At 38.6% G+C, this 16,471-nt stretch overlaps 1 protein-coding gene across 14 annotated transcripts in view; it reads right to left on the reverse strand.

Annotated features, from left to right (window-relative positions):
* The window catches only part of cadpsb (Ca2+-dependent activator protein for secretion b), a 172,671-nt gene that overhangs the window by 26,014 nt on the left and 130,186 nt on the right, over nucleotides 1-16,471 (reverse strand). For 4 of the 14 annotated variants that reach the window (XM_062997872.1, XM_062997874.1, XM_062997868.1 and 1 more), the window contains 6 exons: nucleotides 11,969-12,070; nucleotides 11,809-11,872; nucleotides 11,563-11,686; nucleotides 7,620-7,688; nucleotides 1,423-1,529; nucleotides 981-1,010 (listed from right to left, as the gene is read on the reverse strand). In XM_062997872.1, the coding sequence (XP_062853942.1) occupies nucleotides 981-1,010; nucleotides 1,423-1,529; nucleotides 7,620-7,688; nucleotides 11,563-11,686; nucleotides 11,809-11,872; nucleotides 11,969-12,070 (496 nt within the window). Of the gene's footprint in view, nucleotides 1-980; nucleotides 1,011-1,422; nucleotides 1,530-3,743; nucleotides 3,777-7,619; nucleotides 7,689-11,562; nucleotides 11,687-11,808; nucleotides 11,873-11,968; nucleotides 12,071-16,471 lie in introns of all 14 variants that reach the window. The other 10 variants (XM_062997879.1, XM_062997873.1, XM_062997876.1 and 7 more) reach the window with 4 other exon arrangements.

Genomic DNA, 16,471 nt, shown 5'->3' on the forward strand with positions numbered 1-16,471 from the left:
ACCTCTTAACTTACCATTTCACCGACTCGCTCTACTCGCAATTAGGCTTTGTTTACGACACATAGACCACAAAGGCTTAAATTATGGACGAAAAACAGGAGCATTCTCAGGGGCAGCAGGGTAACGTGTGTGTGGTCGATTTCAATCAGACACACAGGTAGAAAGAAGGAAAGATAAATATAGGGTAGCCATGTAAAATCCAAACAAATCAGAGATCCTTCCCCAGGCCTTTCTTGCAAGTCTGGATCTGTACGGTAGATCATTTAGAACTATATATTTGAAATTGACCTTGACAAGAAAAGTCAAAGGGAGGGAGCTAGACTGTAATTGTGGATTATAATGTATAAAGATAAAGTAGACTACACAGAAGAACACTAGCAGGAAGCAAATATATCATATGTTACTAGGAAAGGACTAGGATAAGAGATGTAAGGGTTAGTGGTGCAAGTACAAATACATTCCCTGGAAAAATACTCCTTCAGAAGAGACAGGACAAGAATTAAGATTTACCACGGTCAGGCAATGCTCAAATTCCCCATACTACCAGGAATAGGGAATTATAAGGACAGAGGCCCCACAAAACTCATGCACAAACCATTATTGGGGAAGAAAGGGGCTAATTAATTTCATTCATTATTGCTCACATACCTCTTTTCCCTGCCAAAGAACATAAAAAACATGGAAATATTGCTTAGAAGATACAAAAAAATCACTTTGGATATTATAGAGATCGAACATTTATGTGGATCAAAGGAATATTTTAGTTTCATTTTTAAAGAAGATCCGGTCATGCTGTGTTATTATGGCACACACCCAAAAACAAATCCTATCAGTTACAGTGCTCGGTTTTCTTTTTGGAACTGCCCCATTTGCCCACCCCAAAATGAGAATAAAAGCCTCTTGTGTGGTTTGACATGCTTGAGGGAGGAGATATAATATGTGATGAGGGCTTGAGAAGAAAGGAAATATGGATACTGTACCGACTGGTCTCCTGTACTTGTGACCGCAGCCTGTTAAGCATATTCAAAAAAATAGAATAAATCTGTAGAGCTCAGGAAGACCACGGATTATCTAAATATAAATGTACTGTAGGCATGCCAAGCATGAATACTTCTCGCCAGCTGGTGGACTGAAATAATTTATAAATCATGCACGCTGGTACATTATTTAAAAATGACTGATTTGTCTACCCTAACTGTTTTTTATTTTCCATAAAGATCCTGCTTTTGAAGGCAACATCCAGACACTTGGTAAAAGATTAAATCAATCAGGAGTGCCAATTCAATTAAACACAGTTTAAACTGTGCAGATAAAGAAATAACCATCTTATATATAAGAGACAACGATTCGCAACATAGGGCTTCACACACTGGCTAGACAGCAAGAATGAAAAAAAAATCGAGTAATCAGAGTTCCGCTCACCTCTGCATGATGATCCTGATTTTGCTGGAGGACCTCGATGACTAGTTCTGCCAGGCGGATCACATGCTCCAATTTTTTGGCAGGCGTAGCTAGATTGGCTACGTTTTCTGGAGCAAAATGAGCATAGAGACAGAATAGAGGTCAACAGGAGTGTGTTAAGTTAACAGGATTTAGATTGTGGCGCACTGTAAAGTAGGGAGCTGACATCAAACCACCTCAATTTTGCATGCAGGAACAGTGACATGGTTGATGACAATTATTATAAACAAAATGTGTTCCTATATTAACTAACATCAAGTATGACTTTACTTGCCCTTAGTGCCCTTTAGTGCCCTTGCTGAAAGTCTAAATTAGGTAATCTGAGGGGTAACTGATTGGTTAAACTATTGCTCTATCTGTTGTACCTCAAGTTAAGTAAAATTGGTAATGCAAGTACAAAAGATGACAATTCAACTATCAATGTGCTAATCCCTGGCGTTTATAGAGGGCTTTTCTTTTCTGAATAATTAGCAAAATGGGCTATTTTGCTTAGGAACATCAGCAAGATATGCCCAAATAAGCTAAACCCTCAAAGGCTTATAATTAAAGCGCCATCATCCCTGAACGTGTAATTCTGTGGCTATTCCCACCACAATTAAACAGACTATCAGACATTTAATTGAATGATATGAATGCAAGAGATACAGTGCTTTGAGTTTTAACATACAACACATTGTCTAAACAATAAAACACAGAATAACAGAAATACATACAAAAAAGCAGCAAAATTAATGCCTCCACTATAATATAGGCTATAGCAGCAATTACACAATTGCTAAAATGGGTATTTATGATGCCGTCACTGCATTCCTGATTTAGCCTCCTAATAAGAGACAAAGCTGCCTAGTTTTATTTTCTGAATTAATTTGAAAACAGTTCAGTAGATGTTTTTTAATATACACCGATTAGGCATAACATTATGACCACCTCCTTGTTTCTACGCACACTGTCCATTTTATCAGCTCCACTTACCATATAGAAGCACTTTGTAGTTCTACAATTACTGACTGTAGTCCATCTGTTCAATGGTCAGGATCCCCACAGGACCACTACAGAGTAGGTATTACTTGGGTGGTGAGTCATTCTCAGAACTGCAGTGACACTGAAATGGTGGTGGTGTGTTAGTGTGTGTTGTGCTGGTATGAGTGGATCAGACACCAACCAAAAACATCCAGCCAACAGCACCCCATGGACAGCGTCCTGTGACTCTTGATGACCAACTCAAACAGCAGCAATAGATGAGCAATTGTCTCTGACTTTACATCTACAAGGTGGACCAACTAGGTAGGAGTGTCTAATAGAGTGGACAGTGAGTGGACACGGTATTTGAAAACTCCAGCAGCTCTGCTGTGTCTGATCCACTCATACCAGCACAACACACACTAACACACCACCACCATGTCAGTGTCACTGCAGTGCTGAGAATGATCCACCACCTAAATAATACCTGCTCTGTGGTGGTCCTATGAGTCCTGAACATTGAAAAACAGCTGAAAGGGGGCTAACAACGCATACAAAATAACAGATGGACTACAGTCAGTAATTGTAGAACTACAAAGTGCTTCTATATAGTAAGTGGAGCTGATAAAATGGACAGTGTGTGTAGAAACCAGAAGGTGGTTTTAATGTTACGGCTGATCGGTGTATTTTTATTTTATATAAAAAGCTGATGAATCTGCTATATTTAATACTGCTGATCTGTGATATTTGATGCTATCAGCACGAGATGTAGTAAGAAGGTGGCTATAATGATAATCACTGATTATCATCATTCAGGCTTCAAACTTCATCCCTATTTGGTGTGTTAAATTGTTTTAACTTTGCAAACGTTCAGTAATTTTTTGGGGTTGGGAATTTAACGTCTAAGAGACACATTTGTGCTGTAACTAAACTGCTTAGTGAAAGAACATTTGCCAAACAAGTTTACTCACAGTTTAACACACTGGTAATGCCGTCACTGATGTAGTTGTGATAGATAGTATTGCACAACTGACCAGACACAAACCACTGTAACTCGTTTATATGTAAAACCAATGGCCACATAATAATAGCTGAACACAACTGTTGTGCAACCTTCTGAAAGTATACTATCTTCACAGACAGCATTCAGCATTCAGAACAGTGCAAAGAGAGGAACAGGTCATGCCAAAATTACACAAGGGAGACGCTTGTGTCAAAGGGAAGAGGTATTTTAGACTGCAAGCGATAAGGGATATAAATCATATACAGTGTGTGCTGGGTTTATGTTAGAGGAAAGCGTTCAATGTCAAATATAGCTTCACCTGGATCCCTTTGATCCTTTAGAGATTTCTCAACTTGAAAGAGAGAGGAAGAGAGAGAGAGAGAGAGAGAGAGAGACAAAGAGAGAAAAGAAAAGAAAAGAGAATTAAAGAAGAGTCATTAAGAATGATTTTTTCATAGGGAGCTGCTTAAGTCCTGAAGTCAGTGCCAGGCATCTGCTTTTATGTTTTCACTTCTGACTGCACTCTAGAGGATTTTTAGGTGTTAGTCATGGGTAAATATCTAGCAAAAATTCATTTATACACAGAGACAAACAGGGACAAAGACATCCGTTAAAAAGACACTTAACAACGAAAGCGCAGAGCCTCTGAGCATTACTAAACAGCAAGCGGACACATAAAAAATACATTAAGACATTGAATAAACACATTTCAGACAGAAAAACAGTGAAAAAAGACACACTTAACACAGAGACTATATGCAGTTTGGGAAAAAAAACACACTTTAAAGTCTGGAAGTACCGGATTGACTGCATTATTTACTAATAAAATGCGTTCTGATTAACGGCAACAGACAAACAGAACAAAATTTGTACTTTCCATAGTTATTAAGTATATAAACAAGAGAACCATTACACAGACTAGACTGTATAAACTTAGGGTGTATACACTGATCAGCCATAACATTAAAACCACCTCCTTGTTTCTACACTCACTGTCCATTTTATCAGCTCCACTTACCATATAGTAGCACTTTGTAGTTCTACAAATACTGACTGTAGTCCATCTGTTTCTCTGCATGCTTTGTTAGCCCCCTTTTCATGCTGTTTTTCAATGGTCAGGACCCCACAGGACCACCACAGAGCAGGTATTATTTAGGTGGTGGATGATTCTCAGCACTGCAGTGACATTGACATGGTGGTGGTTAGTGCATGTTGTGCTGGTATGAGTGGATCAGACACAGCAGCGCTGCTGGAGTTTTTAAATACCGTGTCCACTCACTGTCCACTCTATTAGACACTCCTACAATCGCTCATCTGTTGCTGCTGTTTGAGTTGGTCATCTTCTAGACCTTCATCAGTGGTCACAGGACGCTGCCCACGGGGGGTTGTTGGCTGGATATTTTTGGTTGGTGGACTATTTTCAGTCCAGCAGTGACAGTGAGGTGTTTAAAAACTCCAGCAGCGCTGCTGTGTCTTATCCACCCATACCAGCACAACACACACTAACACACCACCACCATGTCAGTGTCATTGCAGTGCTGAGAATGATCCACAACCCAAATAATACCTACTCTGTGGTGGTCCTGTGAGAGTCCTGACCATTGAAGAAGAGCATGAAAAGGGGGCTAACAAAGCATGCAGAGAAACAGATGGACTACAGTCAGTAATTGTAGAACTACAAAGTGCTTCTATATGGTAAGTGGAGCTGATAGAATGGACAGTGAGTGTACATTTACATTTTCAGCAGACGCTTTTTATCCAAAGCGACTTACACAATGAGCAATTGAGGGTTAAGGGCCTTGCTCAAGGACCCAACAGTGGCAACTTGGTGGTGGCAGGGCTTGAACCGGCAACCTTCTGTTTACTAGTTCAGTACCTTAACCACTGAGCTATCACTGGAGTGTAGAAACAAGGAGGTGGTGTTAATGTTATGGTTGATCGGTGTATAACGATTATATTGTCTATACTGTATAAGATTAGATTGTATATAAATAATTGTGTGTGGATAATGCTACATGAAAAGTACAATTGTTTGTGTTATGATGTTTGTCTGCTGTTGTAATTTATAAATCAGCCCACAAATTATAAGCAAATACTGCAGATCCCCAGGTAACTCCACAGTTCTTCCAACCCTTTCCTTGCAACCGTAGTTGCCGCCCTGCACGAAACACAGACGACGTCTAACACAGCCGTGAACAAACGAACAAACGTATGACATTGCTTCAAACACACATGACTCATTGCTCCACGGCTCTAGTCCAGTTCTCCTGGTAGCTGAGACAGCTGCTGAAGTGATCTGGAATCCCCATTAACAGCAGCTAGTACACAACAGGACAGACACACCAGCAGATTGGGGGAAATAAGTAAAAAAAAAAAATATGCAAAAATGCATTCAAGACATGAGCATGAGCTTCAAACCAAAACAGGACAAGAAGAAGCTGAGCAGACATTTGGGTTATGCCATGAACAGATGTAGCCATAGCTGGCAAATGTTCCAGTCCAATCCATCGTATCATAATGGATGGTCTCATAAATCATAGATGATAATGATTAAAACGATGTAGGGGTTAAATCCTTTTAAATCAGCTGTTTATCCATTAGGCCACTTTAAGCCAAATATAGTGTCCATAAGTCCATAACATCTGACTATACATAGAATAATGTTTTAAATGAGATTGATTGTCCTTACTTCCATCTTCCATCTGCAAATGTGATATTATTTATGTATGTATTAAACTTGAAGTATGACCAGCTCAATAAGAATCTACCTCACATGGGTTATCACATGAGGCATCTGCACTTTTTATTAACTACACCAGGGCTGAAGGACAAAATACAAATGCATGTTTGGTAGCAAATGTGTGTGTGTAATTAAACAGTATTACCCTTTTTCTAGTGGACTGTGGTTTCATGTGTTTTTTTCTAAATGATCTGTATTTCTGTATGAGGTTTGCCAGCTTTGTGTAAAAAGTATTTAAAACTGTTCTAAAACCAGGTTGTTTTTGCAAATATTAATAAAATTACATTCATCAAAATGGATTCATCTAATCTATGTAAACTGCCCAGTTTTATTTTATTATTTCTTTTAATGCATTTTCTCCCTTTTTCTCCCGATTTTTAGCGCGTCCAATTTTAACCCAATTGCGTTATGCTTCCTCTCTACTGGTGCTGACCCCTGCCCCGATTGAGGAGAGCGAACTGACACACGCACTCGCCGACACGTGTGCAGTAGCCGACGGCATCTTTTCACCTGCACGAGGAGAGTTCATATGCAGATCAGCCCTGTGCACAGAGAGCCACACTCTGATCAGCATTATTCCTCTACTCAATCAGCCAGCTCCATCAATCAGCCAGCAAAGGTCGTAATTGCATCAGTTATGAGGTCCCTATCTGGCTCCCTCCCTGGATGAACAACAGCCCAACGTCGTTCATATAGCCGCCCAGCCCAGCCGGATGGCAGAGGTGAGATTCGATACGATGTATTTGAAATGTATTTTAGCGCTGCGCCACCTGAGCGACGTTAAATGCCCAATTTTAAGTACAGAAAAGATTTACCCCCATCAAACTTAAAAAGTATTGTGAAAAAAAGAGTGCGAAATAAACTGAGACCTGGCAACCACTCCCAGCAACAGGAGTGCAGCTGAAAGCTAAGTATATCTATCTTTGAATATGAACTAAAATGATAACAACTGTACAATTGTACAGTAAAACGTGAAAATTCTCCTTAATAGTGTCTATTAATTTCAATTTTGTCAAACTAGTTTAGAATTGGTTGAAATATAACAAATCATTCACCTTTTAAGCTGTAATTACAACTGTAATTATGTCAAAGCAATGCACCAATTGTTCTATTAGTATAGTGACACTTTGTAATATGAAATATGTAATTTCCGTATAGCTATATACACATTAATTTTCTAACTTGGTTATAAATTATATTTTGGTATCTGATTCTCTATCGCCAAACCTTCAGTCCAGTCTAACGCCAATGAACCACAGCCAACCTGAAAAGTGCTCCAAATTTATAGGAGAAATATGATCCTGGCAGCTGTATCTAGCCACAATTGCTGGAAGTTTAGTTCATCTTGCTGTAAGTTTGCTACCACTGACATTTTAATGAAGGATGGTTTGCACAGGAGTGAAGCGAGAGGGTACAATGGAGGGTAAGGTGAGAGGCATGATAAGAATTACTCACGGATGGTTAAATCCATCACTTGTGTAGCCAAGGAGTAGACAGGGTGATCATACATTTCCCTCTTTTTTCCTGAAGAAAAAGAGGATTCGGGCATGCAAGAGTTTGGGGTCAGAAGTTGGGGGGTTAAGGGCTAAAGATGGTGAAGGGCATGTCTGGAAGTCTCTTGTGTAAAATACCATTTTTAATTTAATGGTAATGAAATAAAATGCCCCTATAATAAGAAACACTGTGTTTGGTTCACCATTTGTAACCCTTACAGATTAGAAATGAGAAGAAATAAAATATCAGTGAGTCAGAGTCAGTGAGTGTGTTTACATGCACAAAAGAAATAAATAAAGATCAGATTTTGGGAATGATCAAATTACTAGCTTTACACAGACTGTCTTGATTTCCAATTATGTCATAGTGGTAGTATTTACCAAATATGCCATCATAGTGATTACATTGGTGATGTAACAATCTAACATACTGTTTATTGTAGTAATTCATGATTTGGGCTACATCCAGATGGATCCAGATGATTTCCTGGTCGTACTAAATTTTAAAATATTGGATTTATCTTTGTATAGAGAACCTCAAACAATTAGGTTAAAAATGTGCATGTAAACAAACTTAATGACTTTAAGAAGGGGTTTTAGGGAGTTGGGGTAGGGTATTAAATGTGGTCAAAAGACAGGGGTGTACTCAAATAACTGCCCCGTGTCTTTTTAGAGGGGTAAAGCCCAATTCTAAACAGGCCGTTATTACTTTCCTGTCATCTTCTTACTGCTGGTAAAGCCAAACAATATACCGTACATTCCTGAGACCTCTATGTTCTTTCCCAGAAGTCCCTGGAAGTATATATTTACTTATGTACTTGCTTTTTTGCTTTCTACACATTCCTTAGATCAATAGATCAATATATTTCTTTATTAAAGTGCCTCTGAGCACATAATTACAACTACTACAATAATGTATGGAGGAAATTCTTATTTTCTTGCCTTTGATTTAAGCTATAGAATTCTGATGTACATTGTTATTTTCTTATCTTACCTATTTATTTAATAGTAGCCAAACACATCTATGCAATCAGCCAAATACCTTGCCTGAATTTTGCCGAATCTCTTCTTACAAACAACTTAAAATGTCCCAACGCATACCAGTCTGGGTGGCTCCCAAATCTCATACATAAGTGCATTTTGATTATCTGAGCTGCTCAACAGTCCGTGGTCACTGTTGTCTGATTCTCCTCTTCAGGCTGCACTGTATGTTTCAATAGAAGACAAATCTGGACTGCAGGCAGGCCTGTCAAACACAAGCATTCTGTGTCTGTGAAGACACTTTTGTAGCACGTAAAGAATAAGGCCTGGTATCGTCTTGCTGAAATAACCACAGACCTTCTGGGAATAGATGTGTCTCTCTAAAATCCAAATATAAGGAAACGTGGACTCATCTGACCACAGCACTTATTTCCACTGTCTTTCAGGCCATCAGGTATTTATTAACAAAAGTTAATAGATTTTAATGTAACTAAAGTGTTTAATTTGTCTAAACCTGTCAAAATAATCTGAATGAGCACTTTTAACTGTTAAATGCACGTTACTTTAAAAGTTACTTCTATCCAGACTTTTTCTCAAACCTAACATTTACCCACTAGCCCGCTTCCCTTTCAGTTTCTTTTTATCTAGGCTTTTTTCTCTGTATTTTCCTTGCTTACCTTATGCCCATTCCTCAAGCATCTTCCCAATTCACTAGCCTCTGAAGACTTGAATGGAAGGAAACTTCATAAGGCCAAACAGAGGTGTTTGTAGATTTACTTTAATCCAGCCATTGCAAGAATAGTTGAAAGGAAAGACCTTGGTTTTAGAATTGGGCAGAACTGTACACAGAAAACAGAGAGGTGCAGAGTAATGGGGATATTTAGTATCTAAAAATCCTGCATATCTTCCCATGTCAACTCAGGTGAACGGAAGGACCAGAAGCTCTTTTACTTTTGGCATTTGAATGCATTTTTACTCACAAAAGAATGCACAAAAAAATCCCAAGCTTTAACATCAGTTAAGAAGGTAACTTAAAAAAACCCAAAAATATACGTATTAAATTTCTGGCATTATACAGCTTTTAACTTAGTACAACAACCAAAACAACAATTCCCTTTTGAAGCACATTTGACCCTTTTAGGAGAAGTCGATTAGGTATAGTTTAAAATAATTAAAGCCATTTAGTATATGAAAAAATAAATACCTTATTATTGTAACACACAAGTAGATTGTCACTACACCAGTGATTGTCAAGCCTGGTCCTGGAGTACACCTTCTTGGATTTTTTTCCACTTTTTATGCTTCCAACACTACCAGTTTATCCCAGTTTGAGATAATTTTTTAGCTAATTTGAACTGGATGTGATTAGAAAAGAGACCAGAACCAGATTTGAGAAACGCTGGAGTACACAGTATCTTTTATGGTGATATTATACAATCACCTATGTGACTGATAGCAAACCAGTAATACGTAAATCCAATGAAATATATGTATAAAACAGGTGTTGTCCTGTAAGGTAAAACAAATACATTAACAATAACCAGTAACAAAAAAAAGTAAAAAAATCTTTACCCTCAATGAAAAATATGACGAGTTTGGAAATTCAAAATTGGAAATTTATTTATTTAATTAAAATTATTATTTTGTTTATTTTATGAAGAAATGTTTCTGTAAAGTATAACCAACATAATTAACTGTATTTAATAGCAGAAAAATATCTGAAAATATTCTACTGTAAATTTTGTTTTATGTACAAACACTAGTTCATTTTGGACATTTTTAAAAGGGTAAATTAAATTTATTAATTAATTAAATATTTAATTAATTTTACTATCATTTTGCCACTTTCCAAACTTTTTTGAGTGTGTTGCAGGCATAACATTTTCAAAATACAACAGTCAATGCTTTTTTATATATATAATATATATAATGTGTATTTCTACCATTTTCTCCCAATTAAGTGTAGTCAATTTATCTTCTGCTGCTGGGGTATCCCCGATTTTTTGCAGTTGAGGTGAGTATATTGCTGCTCACGCCTCCTCCGACCTGCACGCAGCCATTAACGAAACACTTTTACACCCATGCAATCTGCACAAGCGCCTCTACCCGCCAATCAGGGTTCTTACACAGCGTTTGAAGACCCCGCCCACATATTCCGGTTATCCCTCCCTGCAGGCACTGCCAATTATGCCCGCTAGATGGCACCCAGCCGACCAGTGGCAACACCAAAATTTGAACCGAGGAGTTCAGAATCTCGGTACTGATATGCTAGTGGAATATCCCGCTGCAAGTCTTTTCTTGTTAAATAAAGGTTCAGGCTTCTGCTGTTCCTAATAAACTGATATGATGTGGGTACAGCTAGTGGGATTTCAGTCTCACAATGTCTTATATTTATATTGTAAATCATTTAATAGAGGCCAAACATCATATTACATTTTAACATTTACTAGGGTTAGCACATAGCTAAAAGGCTGGCTATTTAGCCATTCTGGGGATGCTGTCAATGTCTGTTAATGATCATTTAAATATTTGATGTTATTGGTTTATAATTGTGGAGCTTGTTTAGTGACCTTGTTCTCAGTTTTTTCTTTTGTTGAATGTGGTCAGCAAATCCCGGTTCTTGATGTGAAAATGTTATTTTACACTGTAATTATTCATTTGACATAAAATCTGCCTAAAAATTACAATAAAATTGTCATGGTTGAAGTCCAGGGGCAAAAACAAGTTTACACACCTTTATGCACCACCTTGTTCCTATAATAAACTGTAAACATGTCTTTGAGAGCAAGAGCAGTTTAACAAAGTCGACAGAGAAGAGAGAAAGGTGAAGCTATAAGATGTCTTTTCTACAGCTCTGGCAAACCTGGTGGGTAAAGACAAACATTAAAGTTATATTAATATAAAAAAGGGGCAGTGATAGTCACCTTCCACTGTAGCGTATTCAGTAATGCGCTGGTAATTGATCTGAGCTGCCTGCTCCAGGCATTTACGGATGACAGTCTTAACTTCCTCCTGTGGCACCGGGGTCACGATGTCCTTCATCAGAACCTAGCACAGCAAATAAACAAGACATAATGCTAATAAGCAACCATTCCACGCTTCTTTGTTCCTACATTTACCCACATTTACACTCGGAGCAATGTATCAAGTGAAAACAATGGTTTCATTACCCTCTCCAACAGAGACAGAGTGGCTTTCAATGCTCCCTCAGGGCGGCCAAAAGGAAAGCAATATCTACAGTGTAACAAAGCACAGTGATTAATAGTGCAGGTGGCATATTGTGTGAATACAATGCTAACAAAAAAGATGGATAAAGACTGCACTTCTCACCTAAAGTTTGTGATCTGGTTCTCCAGTAGAACGCGTAACCGCTCTTTAATGTCCTCAAAGCGTTCTTTTTCCTCCACAGTCACTGTTCCAAGACCGTCGGGCCTAGTTTAAACAATAAATACATTTCTGATGTTTAGATATATTAGATATGTTAAACGTTAGATGTTAGATAATAATTTGTATTTTATTTAGTTGTGGTTTTCATATTTTGCAAGTTTAAGGAGGTGAAAGGAAACCAGATTAGTGTTTGTTTGTTTATTAGGATTTTAACGTCATGTTTTACACTTTTGGTTACATTTATGACAGGAACGTTAGTTACTCATTACACAAGATTCATCAGTTCACAAGGTTATATCGAACACAGTCATGGACAATTTAGTGTCTCCAATTCATCTCACTTGCATGTCTTTGGACTGTGGGAGGAAACCGGAGCACCCGGAGGAAACCCACGCAGACACGTGGAGAACATGCAAACTCCACACAGAAAGGACCCAGACCGCCCCACCTGGACCTTCTTGCTGTGAGGCGACAGTGCTACCCACTGAGCCACCATGCCCAACCAGAATAGTGTAATTTGCAGAAACAGAGGCCAAGTTTAAACCTAGGTCCTCTGGGCCTTTGTATCATCTGTGCCATCATGTCGTCTTTCATTTCATTTCATTTTCATGTTTTACCACTGCTTTATCCTGGTCATGGTCAGGGTCTAGTTTCTCCGGAATCACTGGGCGCTGTGCAGTAACAAACCCTGGACAGGATGCCAGTCCATCAGGGGGTGGGGGGAGGGTGGACCATGCTTCTTCAGACAAAGTCAATCATGTCTAGAGTAATTTACTGCTGTGCCACCTAAGTGCTGAGCCAGCAATGCCACATGTCTGTGAAATATGGACTACTGAGGTAATTCATTAATTAATAAAACTGCCACGTTGATTCTGATTAACTGTGCAAGCTCATTAGCAAAACCAAACATTTAATTCCTCACTGTTTCTGTGAATGAGAATACAAGGTAGATTGGAGAAAAATAATAACAACAAAATAATGACATGACAAAATTTTGGGTAATAGAAGTGGAACTGTGTGTCCTGATAGTCTTAATGCTAAGACAAATTTCCACACTTTTATTTTAGTTTTAATAAATTTAGCCAACAGCTAAATTATTTTTCCCAATATTAAATGATTTAGAAGGACATAATTATTTAAAAAGTCACAATTAATCTTTTACTAATCCTTTAAACCTTCACCTGATACAATTATCCCCCAAACAGCTTCTTTTAAAAATTCCCTAAACTTGCCTTAAATGTACAATCTATTTCTCTTTTTTGCATTTTCTCCCCATTTTCCTCCCGATTTAGCACAGTCAATTTGTCTTCTGCTGCTGAGTTATATCCGATTGCACTCGAGAAAAGCATGACACCGCCCACGCCTCTTCCGACACGTGCACAGACCTCCTCTTCTTGCCCCTGCATTCTGCACAGGCGTCTCTTCCACCATTCAGGGTCTTTACACAGCGTATGAAGATCCCACCCACACATAGTCCGGGTATCCCGCCCTAGCAGATACGGTGGCCAATTAGTATGTGCTGCAGGCACTGCCAATTATGCCCGCAAGATGGCGCCCAGCCGACCGGTGGCAACACCAAGTTTCAAACCATGGAGTTCAGAATCTCTGCGCTGGTGCGCTAGCGGAAAATACTGCTGCGACACTTGGGCGCCTACAATGTATTTTTATTATCACTGATGTACCGTAATTCCATACGGAGGGAATGCACTATTTCTTTACAGATCAAAATGTAAAGAAAATGTAAAATGTAAAGAATGAATATATATATACATACATACACATATACTGTACATACACATATGTATATCAGGCACAACATATACATATACATATACATACACATATGTTTATCAGGCATAACATTATGACCACCTCCTTGTTTCTACACTCACTGTCCATTTTATCAGCTCCACTTTCCATATAGAAGCACTTTGTAGTTCTACAATTACTGACTGTAGTCCATCTGTTTCTCTACATACTTTTTTTTAGCCTGCTTTCACCCTGTTCTTCAATGGTCAGGACCCCCACAAAGCATATATTATTTAGGTGGTGGATAATTCTCAGCACTGCAGTGCTTCTATATGGTAAGTGGAGCTGAACAAATGGACAGTAAGTGTAGAAACAAGGAGGTGGTTTTAATGTTATGGCTGATCGGTGTATATATTTGCCTCATTTAAAACATATACATGTAAACTGAACACACTCTTATGTCCTCCTGCTATCCCATACTAGAAGATGCGCAAAGTTAGGAGTGCTTAAAAGATACAACAAGCAGGGATGTGATCAGGCCATTATATATTTACACAGTATATACTGTAGATTCAAAAAGATATTAAATATTTCATATAGCTATATAGATATAGGAGAAACCAGAGCTCTCAGTGGAAACTCACACAGACACAGGGAGAACATGCAAACTCCATGCAGAAAGGACCCAGACTGATCCACCTGGGAATTAAACCCAGGACCTTCTTGCTGTCAGACTACAGAGCTACCCACCAATCCACTGTGCCACCCAAGTGTGCCGATGGTTAAGGGGTCTGAATAAATACATTTTATTTGATACCTACATTCATTGATTATTTTATAAGCTACACTAACCATACATATAAACTGTGGGTATACAAATACTCAACAATAATCTGTTGCCTAGATGCACTCATACCAGAACAACACACACTGCTATGTCATTATTATTTTAGTGTCATTGCAGGGCTGATAATGGTCCACCAGACATCATCTGGTCAGTGAGGGTCCTATGGGGACCCCTTTTGAATAGTAAATGGGGTGTACAGAGCAAGAGATGGACTAAAGTCATTAATTGTGTGTCCACATTTTAATCTGTATGGTTGTTTATGAATTATTAATCATTTAAGATATGTTTTCAATAGGTAAATGTAATATTGTTTGTTTAACGTCATGTTTTACACTTTGGTTACATTAGTTTACAAGTTTAATGTCAAACACAGTCTTGGACAATTTAGTGTCTCCAATTCACCTTACTTACAGTCCTGCTCACCATTATTGGCACCCATGAAGTTTAAGTACATAATGTGGAATATCTCCTGGAAAAAAATGAATCAAGTGTAACAGCTTTTTTCTGTAGGGAACTTGTGTTTGATACAAAAGAGCAAATGATAAACAACATTTAAAACTAAAAACAATGGGAGAGAAAAAATAGAAAAACCTAAAGCTTGCTGTGGCACTGGTATTGGCACCCTTTACAGTAAATCAGTATGGAAACACATTTTGACTCACCTGTGCTAAATCACAAATGAGAATCACCTGTGATAAGTTGTCAGTGCCCATGTGACATTAATTACCCAATGAATGATGACTTCAGTGTTTTAAAAAGCCACATGTTATTCCCTGTTCCTTTGTCACAATGGTGAAGACTAAGGAGCTGTCTGAGGACATCAGAAGTGCTATTATTAGCAAACACAAGACCTCCAAAGGGTATAAGTCCATCTCCAAAGACCTTGGTATCTCTGTTTCAACAGTGTGCAATGTTATTAAGAAGTTTGCCAAGCATGGAACAGTCAAGAACCTCCCTGGATGTGGAGGGAAGAGGAAAATTGATGAGAGATGTCTTCGAAGTTTGGTGCGAATGGTGGAAAAAACACCATGTCAAACATCCAAAGACCTGAAGGCCAACCTGGAACAGTCTGGGGTCATGGTTTCAATAAGTACCATACGGCGCACACTAAACCAAGCAGAGCTTTATCGGTGAAGGCCAAGAAAGAAACCATTGCTAAAGAAAAGACATAAAAAGGAATGACTCAACTTTGCCAAAGAGTACCTGGACAAACCACAATCCTTCTGGGAAAATGTTCTGTGGACCGATGAAACAAAAATAGAGCTTTTTGGCAATGCACACCAACAGTTTGTTTACAGACGGCGCAATGAAGCGTATAAGGAAAATAACACCCTACCTACAGTTTAGCATGGTGGATGATCCATAATGATGTGGGGCTGTTTTGCTGCGTCTGGTACTGGGGGCCTCGATCGTATCACAGGAATCATGAAATTGGAGAATTATCAAGAGATTTTAGAGCGAAATGTCCTACCCAGTGTAAGAAAACTTGGTTTGAGTCGAAGATCATGGGTCCTCCAGCAAGACAAAGACCCAAAGCACACATCCAAAAGCACGCAGGAATGGTTGAAAAGGAAGAAATGGACTGTTTTAAAATGGCCAGCAATGAGTCCTGATCTCAATCCCATTGAAAATCTGTGGGGTGAGCTGAAATCTGTCATTGGGGAAAAAGAACCCTGCAAACATTCAAGAGCTCGAACAAACTGCAAAGGAAGAGTGGGAGAAAATACCAGCTGAGAAGTGCAAGAAGCTTATAGATGGCTACAAGAAACGTTTGGAGGCTGTCATCACTGCCAAAGGGTGTGCAACCAAATATTAAGGAGGGGTGCCTTTATTACTGCACATTCTGTTTT

Source organism: Trichomycterus rosablanca, chromosome 6, assembly GCF_030014385.1.
Source record: "Trichomycterus rosablanca isolate fTriRos1 chromosome 6, fTriRos1.hap1, whole genome shotgun sequence".
Classification (NCBI taxonomy): domain Eukaryota; kingdom Metazoa; phylum Chordata; class Actinopteri; order Siluriformes; family Trichomycteridae; genus Trichomycterus; species Trichomycterus rosablanca.